At 34.8% G+C, this 11,264-nt stretch overlaps 3 protein-coding genes across 3 annotated transcripts; all 3 read right to left on the minus strand.

The window, feature by feature from the left end:
• Positions 1-695: 695 nt before the first annotated feature.
• Positions 696-2,726, minus strand: LOC108971997 (glucosylceramidase-like). The gene is made up of 4 exons (XM_018938407.1): positions 2,440-2,726; positions 1,857-1,986; positions 934-1,276; positions 696-865 (listed from the first exon to the last, which is right to left on the minus strand). The coding sequence occupies exons 1-4, from the start codon at positions 2,724-2,726 to the stop codon at positions 696-698; spliced, it is 930 nt and encodes a 309-aa protein (XP_018793952.1).
• A 188-nt stretch (positions 2,727-2,914) lies between these two features.
• LOC108973049 lies at positions 2,915-3,718 on the minus strand. Its single transcript, XM_018940066.1, has 4 exons — positions 3,572-3,718; positions 3,347-3,480; positions 3,057-3,219; positions 2,915-2,985 (listed from the first exon to the last, which is right to left on the minus strand). The coding sequence occupies exons 1-4, from the start codon at positions 3,627-3,629 to the stop codon at positions 2,951-2,953; spliced, it is 390 nt and encodes a 129-aa protein (XP_018795611.1). The 5' UTR covers positions 3,630-3,718; the 3' UTR covers positions 2,915-2,950.
• Positions 3,719-5,594: 1,876 nt separating this feature from the next.
• LOC108973045 (glucosylceramidase-like) lies at positions 5,595-9,021 on the minus strand. Its single transcript, XM_018940052.1, has 9 exons — positions 8,806-9,021; positions 8,025-8,170; positions 7,572-7,689; positions 7,265-7,403; positions 6,746-7,196; positions 6,472-6,582; positions 6,058-6,400; positions 5,827-5,992; positions 5,595-5,756 (listed from the first exon to the last, which is right to left on the minus strand). The coding sequence occupies exons 1-9, from the start codon at positions 8,867-8,869 to the stop codon at positions 5,657-5,659; spliced, it is 1,638 nt and encodes a 545-aa protein (XP_018795597.1). The 5' UTR covers positions 8,870-9,021; the 3' UTR covers positions 5,595-5,656.
• Between the last annotated feature and the right edge of the window lie 2,243 nt (positions 9,022-11,264).

Consider the following 11,264-nt stretch of genomic DNA (forward strand, 5'->3'; position numbering starts at 1 on the left):
TTCGGCGCTGAATTTTAAATTGAAAACAATTTAAGCGCGAGTTCACATTTTTGTCAAACTTTGGAGAAAATAAGCTCTTTTATACTTCGTGTAATGCAGTCTTAAGGCATTATGCGCATTTTGCTTTACTTCAAATTTTATTCAACAAACAACGCAGCCAAAGTGTACAGAAGGAACCGCTTTCACCACTGAACTGTCGAAAACTCTTATGAACATATAACTATGTACCCACATATACATATATTTATTAATTTAGGTATATAACATGCATATGCATATATGTACATATAYACTATATATATGAATAGAGCACTTTTAAGAAAATATTGCAATTTAATGACAAGGGAATGCACTTATAGATGGGAGCATGCCAACATATCAAGAGCCCACGTAAGTACGTCAAATAGTAATGAGTATATATGTATGTATGTTTGWGTGTGCATTGCATAAGTACWTAAGTGTGTTAATGCTTCGCATCTTAATTGCATTTTAATAAACTCGTCATAAAAGTGTGTTAACATTGAGTTAAGTAGCAATGCAACAACAGACAACGAACAACAAATGCGTTTGAAAATAAATTGTGTTCGAATATAAACACAAAGACGCGTGGCAAACATACCCACTGTTATATATAAATCGAATTTTAAACACTTAAGAGTACGTAGGCATACATACTTAAATATGGAATGGCACACCTACCTATTGAGCAGCACCACAGCGATGCGTTGATCGGGCCGCTTAAAAGCAACCACCTCCACAGCCACGCTTAGCATTCTCGCCTCAATACGCACCGAACCCTCGGGCAGGAATTTCGAAAAGTGACCCATGCCATAGAATATCGGCTGCTTGTATATCTCAGCGCGATCTGTTAAGAAAACATCGGATTTCAATTGAAAAAAAAAAAAAAAATTTCACTTAAATGCTCACACTTACTTGTGGCATTCACAATCACAGCCGCGTCCACATAATTCTTCACGTAATTCGGCCCACCTTGCTCATCTAAAACGATATTCCAATCGATCCAGCCATTGTAGGAATGTTGCAGGTTGTGCAAGATATCACGTGCGTACTGTTCACCCCGTTCCCACGAACCAAGTTCGGGTCCATGGGTTTGCCATGGCTTGTCTCCTATGGATGATTCAGTATTCAGCACAATTTTGCCTGGCAATTGCGCAACTGTTAAATCTACTAGATTGGGTGCAAACATTTCATCCCAATACCAATGTACCGCTAAGCCGTCCAGATAGTTAAGAACACCTGGGCGAGTGCGATTCATCTTAACAGAAATAAAGCAGTAAGAGTTTAGTTTATATTTTGAGTATATGAGTTAAAAAAAAACACAAAACTGGAAAGATACAAGCCACGTTCAAATATGGACTTGAAAGATGTCTGGATTTTAATATTAATTTTTTTAGTCGGGATTTTGCTTAATAAAAGGTCGAATTATTTTTTTTAATGCAAAAGATTTCAAATTTATCCCGTCCGACTTCTATTGAGTTTAATTAAGTAGATGAGAACTCTTTCAAAATGTTTGGACTTTTTTTACTTATAAAATAAAACTTCTCAGAAAATGTTTGGTTCACATATTATATTTGTTGTTATAATCAGTTCATGAAAAGGTTGTTGAGTTTAGTTTGATTGAAAATGTCATTTTATATTCGCGTACTCACTTGAATAAACCACGAAGGGTAAGAAAATCGTTGATCATCATTTCCGAATATCAGAACATTTTTGAATTTGGATTTTCGAATTGTAGGTCCAAGGAAGTCATTCAACCAAACTGCCTAATTAATTGTAATTTTAATTAATTAATTTAATTTAATTAGGGTAAATGTCACCATATTTTTAAAAAGTACCTGGTTTCTTGGTATCCAACCAAGGCTCATGAAGTGTACGAAAAAGAAAAAGGCGATTCCGTTAAGCGGCTCATTACCAGTTGATATGGCCCATATCGGCATATTTTTAGCATCCATTAACTCTATAAATCTGCAAAAAGATGAATATTTATACATGTTTACATTTATAATGGATGTTTGAACTTAACAATCCTTTCTTTGAACATTTATAGGAATTTATTTATTTATTAATAGGTATACATGTATGAATCATCTAACCAGAATGGATTAACTGTATTTTATTTTGTTTCTAAAGCAGATTTTACGACGAAAAACAACTTTTATAATTATCATGCCATCGGAAGAGGTAATTAAACTTTTGAAATCTTAAATTTCCACGACAGCCTAGTCTAAATAATCGGAAAGAGCCAGCATTTTTACCAGACTAAAGACTGTCAACTAGGTACCATTCCTCAAAATTACTTCAGGAATGTTTTCTGCTCTTACAATAACAACATCAACATGAATGAGATAATTTGACCTTTTGACCTTATGAAACCCTAGATAAATATGTGTATTATGTGAATATAACATTTCAACTCACCTCAGATGATAATCAGCCCAAGCCTGATAGTATTCAGTCTTCAACAATCCTATGCCTGACCACATTCCGTTTGTTTTCATCCAAGTTGGCGAACTCCAAGCCAGGGCCATGATTTTTAAATTTTCCAAATCGGATACTGATTTTAAGCGCTCTATTTGTTGGACTTTAATTTCATCGCGAGGATCTAACTTTTGAAAATTTGAAAGTTTGGGATCATCACGAGGCTCCTCATTATAAGCCCAAGGTGCAAGATCAAAATCACAGCCACCAATTGGGGTGCGTAGCATATTGAAGCCGATACCATCCTTATGATAATATGACCTACAGTAAGTGAATTGTAATTTCAATATTATTTGTTTCGAAAGCTGCACTAATGACAATTGCTTAAATATTGAAGCGTACTTATAAATGTGATCTTGGAGCTTCTGATCCAATTGTCCCAATAAATGTGAAACCGTACCGGTGAATGCACCACCAAAGCCTGTAATTTTTTGATATTCCACCGAGCGATTCACTCGTAGTTTAAGCGGATTGTTCGCTGTAAATCTGGAGGTTAAAACTGTGATGAACGCTCTTTAATAAAAAAGTGAAAACGAATTTGTAAATACACAACTCACGTTCGCTCGTATCGACCAAAATCTGTGCAAAAGTTTGTCGACTATCGACGATCACCGCTGAATTTTCGAAATCGAAGTTGCTTTCATTTAAACTTGTCTCTGTAATTGTTTTTGTATTGATTTCGCCAAAGTTTAACGTGCTTACAGCGAAGCGTAGGCCTTCCTGCAAGGGAGGATGGTGGGTGTGTACAAGAAATATGAAAGTTTTACATAATATAAGAGAGTGGAAGAGTAAAGAGAGCAAATTGATTCAGATTTTATTTTAATTTCATATAAACATTGGCTGGTACCTTGCTTGAAGAAATTACTACAAGCTCGTTTGAGCTGGGCTGGGGATTCTCCAAATAATCGCAGTGCTCCGATGTGCAAACACACACTAAGCCGAACTTGGTCCGTCGCGGTGTACAATCACTGCTTGCATTAGCTGAAATTGCAAAACCACTTTAATAATTACATTATCAAATCCTTTCTCCTTTCCTTTCTATCCTTTCTTTTCATATTTCTAATATTTTTACCAGTAAATTTATCGTAGTTCCAACATAAGATCAATAACAAAAATATTTTATAAATCATTTTCGCACTTCCTCTGCTTTTTGTATAATTCACTAGTTTCGGAGCAAGCAYGACTTCATTCGAAAACGTARATCTCTGATTAATTGTGARCACGCGATTCGTGTAAACCACACTCGTTCGCAATTCAATACCTACTGGCATCACAGCTCTCTCAGGCGGCTCTACTTTGGCTTATCAATTCATTATCTTCACGTTTGTTCCTACATTTTCGTATTTATTTGTTTTAATGACATTTGTTTTGATAACCTTTTTCGTGCTGGAGAGTAATATGGTTAGCTGGTATTCGTACTCGTTTCATTACGCTGGCGATAATTTTACAAATTAACGACTAAAATACTTACGACGAGTACTTTGATGGCGAGAAAGTCAGAACAGTTAGAATTTATTGGTTGTCGAAAAAGTTTTTTCGTATTTTGTCAATAAATGTCGTTGCAGTCGTATATCTAAAGTGCTACCAAGATCATTGTGTCATACCATATAGTGTCGAAAAGGGGAGATTTTAAGCTTCATTTCATCTAAAATTAAATTCGGGCAAGTTGAAAAAAGTTACAGCTGTTCAAAAATTAGTGAAAATAATGAGGAAATTCGCTATATTCTGATTTAAAATGTTTATACATATATAAAAAGGAAGAATGCCACGTAAGCCACCAATCAAATTTGTGAAGTTTACGGACACGATGCTCTATCAGTTCCTGTAGCACAACAATGGAACTTCCGTTCTGGAAATCTCGAAATTTCGATTTACACTGATGGAATAATGTCTCTAGCGGAAAAATAACAAAAAGTGGTCGACCAAAATTTTTCATATTTGTTTACTTATTTAATTGTTTAAAAAAAATTTGTAGTTTAATTAGAAATTCGAAAATGCTTTTTCGACTATCCAATATTTATTATTAAATCAATCGTTAACTGTGTGCCGGAAAGTATTCGGGCAGACTTCCGTTGATTTGTTGAACAGAAAGGTCATCCGTTCCCATCACTTATATTTCTAATTATTTATACCGCTGCTATGGCACTAGTTTCTTAAATAATATATGCTCAGCGGTGACGCCCTATTAACTAAATAGGATACTTTTTGGTCTATCTATTAACATTGTCCCGAAGTAATTTTGTCGACTACCAATTTTTGTCATATTATCATGCATTGCTTTAAGCAATACTTAATAAATTATATAATATTTTTGGAATTTGTCCTCTTTTCATGATCTACATCCATTTTGTTTTGAATATTTCTAAGCAGTTAAGCTTCTTGAAATTTTATTTTGGAATAAAGCTCGAGGTTCAATTAAGGATACTCAAAAAAATATTCCTCTGAAAACATATATTTTTCTCGAATTTTAACCGTCAGTTTGAATGACGCCTAAATGCCATACATACATAGGTCTGATCTGAACAATTTGTTCAGATTGTTACCTACGGCTACGTAAGAGCCAAGAGCCGCGAATAATGGAAGAGGAATGAAGATATGATGTCAAATAAAAAGGTTGTTTATGCAAAAACTAGATTTTGATCATTCAGTTTATATTGCAGCAGTTTTCTATAGTGATCCGAAATCACTGTTTCGAAACTATGAACCGTTACTTAGGGAGAAAATTGCGTAAGCAAAGTTTTAGATCGATATCTTAAATACTGAGAGACTAACTCGCATAAATACAGACGGACAGACAAACGAACATGGCAACTCAGCACGCTGTTCATTTATGCAACACTAAATGGTTCTTAATAACATTAATTAACGATTATGGAAATTCTCAAAATCAAATGTTGCCGTAGCTGTACATATACCTATCCCAGTCTTCTCAAAACTACATTGTTAATAAAAACGAGGGATACAATATTTTGAGCTAATTTTCTGCCATATTTTAAGCCACGAAAACGTTAATTGAAATTTCCGTAAGTTTATATAACATAATATATATTTTAACGACATATACTCTACATAATGATGTATATATATACATATACATATGTAAATAATCTTTAACGAATAACTTGTTTATTTATAAAACTGAGAAATATAAAAAAGTTCAATTATAAAGAATGGTATGAATTGATTTTTGGGGTATATTAATCTTAATTGAGCCTTGTTTTTTATCCCTAACCTCAACGTTGACACTGGCGTAGCCACTGAAAGTTAAAAAGAASRCCATTAATTACTACATTCAATACAAGACTCATAAGGATGCATTCTACAAACCTATTGAAGATGACCACAGTCACGCTGYCATCCGGTCTTAAAAAGGCAACTGTATCCACATTGACGTTTGTACGCTCTGCAGCAATTCGAGTTGAACCTTCCGGTATGAACTTTGAGAAATGACCCATTGTATAGAACATTGGTTGTTTGTAAAACTCGTTGAGGTCTGAAAGTGAATAATACTTTATAAAAACCTCTAATCATTAAAAATAATACTAAAAGATACTTTACTTGTCATATTGGCAACTGACGGAGCATCGACAAAATTGTTCACATAATTCGGTCCACCCTGTTCATCCAAAACTATGTTCCAATCGATCCACCCGTTGAAATCGTGCTGAAGATTTTGCAGGAAATTACGTGCAAACTTCTCACCACGTTTCCAGGAACCCAAAATGGGTACAGCTGACTGCCATGGCTTATCACCGATGCAGGATTCTGAAACAAGCATAATTTTGTCTGGCATCTCTTTGCGAGCGACGTCAATGAAAGCAGGCTCGAATATATCATCAAAATACCAATGCACCGAGAGCCCTGTGAGATAGTCCACAGAATCGGACCGAATAGCATTCATCTGTTAACAAAAAATGTGTCAGTATTGCATATGAGGTAAAATATTTTATGAAGGTTAGCGTRWATRCTCACCATTTTGAACCAAAATGGGAAGGTGTAACGTTGATCATCATTTCCGAATATAACCAGGTCTTGATATTTGGAGCGTATTGTAGGACCCAGATTATCAGATAACCATACGGCCTATTAATTAAACTAGTGTTAAATAGTTCCTAAAATCTGATCGACTTTCAGTACTCAAGTTTCCAAAATTAGACATTTTTCAGTGGAACATGTTCCAAAGTTTAAATTCGAGCATAGCATATTCCATAAGCACATATACAGAGAGATAGTGTTTCACATTTACCTGCTTCCTTGGTGTCCAACCTAAACTCATGAATTTTACAAACATCATAAAATATACACCGTTGGATGGCTCATTTCCGGTCGATATGGCCCAAATAGGTAGACCGGCCTTTTCCCAAAGTTCAATCCAACGAACATGATAATCAGCCCATGTCTGATAGTATTCTTCCTTCAAGCGGCTCATTCCAGTCCATTTATTATTGGTTTTCATCCATCGTGGAGGACTCCACGCAGCGGCTTTGATACGCAAATTTTTCACGTTAGTTACTASCTTYAAACGTTTAATTTGTTCAATTCTCTTTTCATCACGTGGATCTAATTGTGTGAAATTGCTGAGGATAGTATCGTTTTCGGGCAGTTCATTGTACGCCCAGGGTGCCAGGTCATAGTCAGAACCACCGATTGACGTGCGCATTAGATTGAAGCCAATACCGTGTGGGGAGTAGAATGATCTGATAAATAAATTGTGACATACTTTTACAACTCATTTGAAAGCATTGTATTAGGAGGGTGGTCATACTTATATATATGATCTTGTATATCTTGTGACAAATTATCCAAAATATAACTAACGGCGCCAGTAAACGAACCACCGAAACCTGTGATGTTTTGAAAATGCGTCTCACGATCCACTTGAATGGTCACCGTACGTGGCGCCGCTGAGAGAATATTAAGTAAATGAAAATTAATATGAAGAATTCTGTATTTAAAAAAAAAGCTGCCGAAATTAAGGGTAATCCATCTAATTTTTGTGATATGGTTAYTTTCAAAAAAATAATTTTTATTTTAAACTTTAAATTATTTGTGTAAATTTTGTTTTTATTTACCTTTCTCAAACACAGTTTTCCCTTTAGTTACATTCTGCCGACTCTCGTTGTAGTCAACAACTTGAGTAAAGTCGGAAGCATTAATTTCACCGCTTGTAGTGTCAAAACGCAGACCGGCCTGAAAATTATATTTAAATTGTACAAATATCCTTTTACGAGTAACATGATTCGATTATTTTGATTAATTAGCCTGAGTATTCATAGCAAAATAATAAAAGTCTGGCAATTATTTCGGAAAAAGCAATAGASGAAGTTTGTTTGTAATTTGATACTACCCATTTTCGAAAAAATCCTTCAGAAAAAAATTAATGTTAATAGGACAAGTCGTCATAGAAATTAATGCTTAAAAAATGCTTTCTTTGGGCAAATTTAATCTTGTTTATCACAGGGATGTAAAATAATTGGTGAATCCTTGATTGAAGAATTTATAAAATTSAAATTTCTGAATTTTACCTTTGATGAGGAGACAATGACAAACTCTTTCTCATTATCTAGTGATGGATTCTCTAAATAGTCACAATAGGTGGCGTTACAAACACAAACTAGACCAGCTGGATATTCCCTCAATGCGCATGGAGTGCTTGCTTGACTTGATAGTGCTGAAATTAGTAGAGGAGRAAATAATTTTAACAAAATCAATTCATGAATTAATTGAGAGTCAATCAAAAGGAAGATTAGAGTTTAGTGGTACTAAAAATATTTCAAAAGATGTCTAATTACTTTGTTTAGGTATTCAGCTATTTCAAGCTTTAACTTTTCGAAAGTTTTTCAATTTTTTAGAAATTCTGGGAATTAATGTGTGAATTTTCAGATACTCTTAGGACAGGCAGTTCAAAGCCGAGCGAACGCAGTGCTGACGAATGCAAAAAATAAGCGTCAAAAATGWAATTCATTCATTCATTCAGTCAAGTATCGAACTTTTTGTTTATCGATGATTTCCGTATATTTTTTTAAACATTTAGCACAGAGMTAGTAGCACAATATTCTTCATCTTAGGAATCAAGGTATTTTTTTCACTTTCTTAAGCACAAATAAAATTACGAAATTMAAAAGCAAATATGTACCAGTATAGTCSCAAAGGACTCGCGGAATTCAGCCTAAAATCAGCGAGCGCTAAACAAAAGCKGCTTTCGGTCCACTCGGCTTTGGCGTCCACTCTGCAAGTACCTCTAAGGTAAGTATGGTCTTCACTTCACTTGCTTGACTCGAATAAAGAAAATATAAAAATACTCACCTACAAAACCAGCTAAATAGCATAGAGCTAGTAAGTTCTTTAATGAACCTTGTGCAACCCCCATTTCAATATTTGCTTTTGTTAAGAGGAATTTTGCTTGTTTCCCCAATGCCTTTAACACACCTACTAATCGAATCGTAGCCCACCAGCAACGCTTAATCCCTTAAAATTATAATCATCTCCWTATCATCTTATCAAAAAATCGAAGCAGTCAATGCTATGTACTTTATTGCACTAAAACATATGTACTCATAATGTACTTGTCTTATACATATACACATACATATGTCTATTTACGGTGGTATATTGCTTTATTGGTTTATTACATTTTGAACAGAAGTGTCTTTACCTTTGGTTGAATTTTTACAAATAAATAACTATTTTTGCCTCTAAATTATTAGAAAWTGATTTTTTGTTATCTGCCTGAGTAAAAGTAATTCTTTCAGATTTTTCTTCTGTGACTATAGTTTTGAGTTGAAAAAAATTACGTTGTTTACAAAACTTTTCTGTACAATTTCTGTAGTTATGCTCTCATTATATTGAATAGCTAGGAAGCCATAGCGAGTTTCAAAACTAGTCAACCATCAAGCGTAAGCCTTAGAGCATGTATATTCCAGGAGAAAGTTCTGTTAATACAATTAATAAACACCAAATTATAATTTTTGACACCATCAGGATCGAGAAGGACTTCTCCGAACCTTTCGATAAAAAATGGGATTTTAGACAAGGCGACTCCCTATCGTACGACTTCTTCAATCTACTCCTGAAGAAAATAATTTGAGCTACAGATCTGAATAGACAAGGTACAATCTTCAACAAGAGTGTACAGCTTCTAGCATACGCCGATTTCATCGATATCATTGCCCATACCAACAGCGCCGTAAGTTGCGATTTCTCCAGTTTGGACAAAGAAGCGAAGCAAATGGGTTTGGTAGTGARTGAGGGCAAGACGAAATATTACCGATCATCAAAAAGAAGTCGTCGCACTCGACACTTGGCTCTTACTTCACTGTTGACAATCGTAACTTCGATGTCGTAGATATTTTCGTCTATCTTGAAACTAGCATTAACAACGACGTCAGCATCGAAATCCAACACACAATAACTCTTTCCAAAAGGTGCTTCTTCGCATTGAGTGGTAAAATCTTCTCTCGATGAACAAACAAGATTCTGCATCATCATCCCCACCTTGCTATATGTGTGGTGCAGAGGCTTGAANCAAGCCTCGAGTTTAAGTTAATTTAAAATTTAATTTGAGTTTACTAACACAGACGCATGTCTTTACACTCGCACATCGTGCTCACAGTGAATGAAATAGGCGGGTAATCCTGGCACTCAACAAATCATATTTGAGACATTCTTATGCTTTTATAAAATATACAAACAGGAGGGCTGAAAAGTTCATAGGCTAGCATATATATCTATTGTGTCGAAATTGCACCCAGATATTGTAATTAAATTCGTCGGTGATATTTCAAAAAAATGTATTTGGATAAGTTGCTGTTTACAGCAGCTGCTTAAGTCGGTACACCTYAGTGGTGCTTTGCAATTTTTACAATGGATTACAATATCTCCACTTTGCTGAAGTATTGATCATCGTCCCRCTGTTTTATAATTTTCCATGCTTTTATAAGCACCACTCTGGACAATTCATCCATGCTAATTTAAGMAGCAAGATGGCATCACGAATTGAGTGCCCCCTCAAAGTATTCTCAACCGGAACGTTTGCTTGTGTTGCAATGTTCCATAACAATTTAGCCCTCTATCTCTACTTGAGCAGTCATATCGAGTTAAGGTTTCCATCATCTGACTGCAAAATTTGCAGATTTGATTTTTTTTTTGCCAATTTAAAAATTTTATATGATAGGAAAAATAAATTCACCTGCTTAATCAACGAATTGTGGAACCAGYGGAAAAATACCATTGAATTTATTGAAGACTTTTGCGAGTTAGCACATTCAAGTAAATATAAACRAACATAAACTCCGGTCGTGTGCCGTCYTTTCGTTTGCCGCGACAAATGTTTTATCGCACAGAAAATGTTGAATAATCTAAATTCATSTGATTTATGTAGCTACATGTCCGAAATTTCCATTTCATTCATTTTTGCYCGCAAATTATGTTATTTCTGAATTTGCTAGCCACTCATTACTTGCATAAAATTGATGTTTAGRGTACAATTTTGCAAATTCGAGCTTGGCTACTTTCTTTAAAAGTTGACCACATTGCACAATTACGCTGTCATTGACTTAATAATYATTTATACCAAACAACGTATGTACCTCGCTACTCGGACAATAATTTTTACATAGAAATGGTGGGGTTTGAAAAAATAGATAACCTCAAAAAAATTAATCAAAAGCTAACAGCGTGAAGTTTACTTTTTAAAGCGATCCGTGGACGCTCAAAACCGGACAACTTAGTCGAAGATTTAACTTTCTCGGGAGTTAACTTTTGCG

This window comes from Bactrocera latifrons, unplaced genomic scaffold, assembly GCF_001853355.1.
Source record: "Bactrocera latifrons isolate USDA-ARS-PBARC rearing strain unplaced genomic scaffold, ASM185335v1 scaffold_11, whole genome shotgun sequence".
In the NCBI taxonomy this organism is placed as follows: domain Eukaryota; kingdom Metazoa; phylum Arthropoda; class Insecta; order Diptera; family Tephritidae; genus Bactrocera; species Bactrocera latifrons.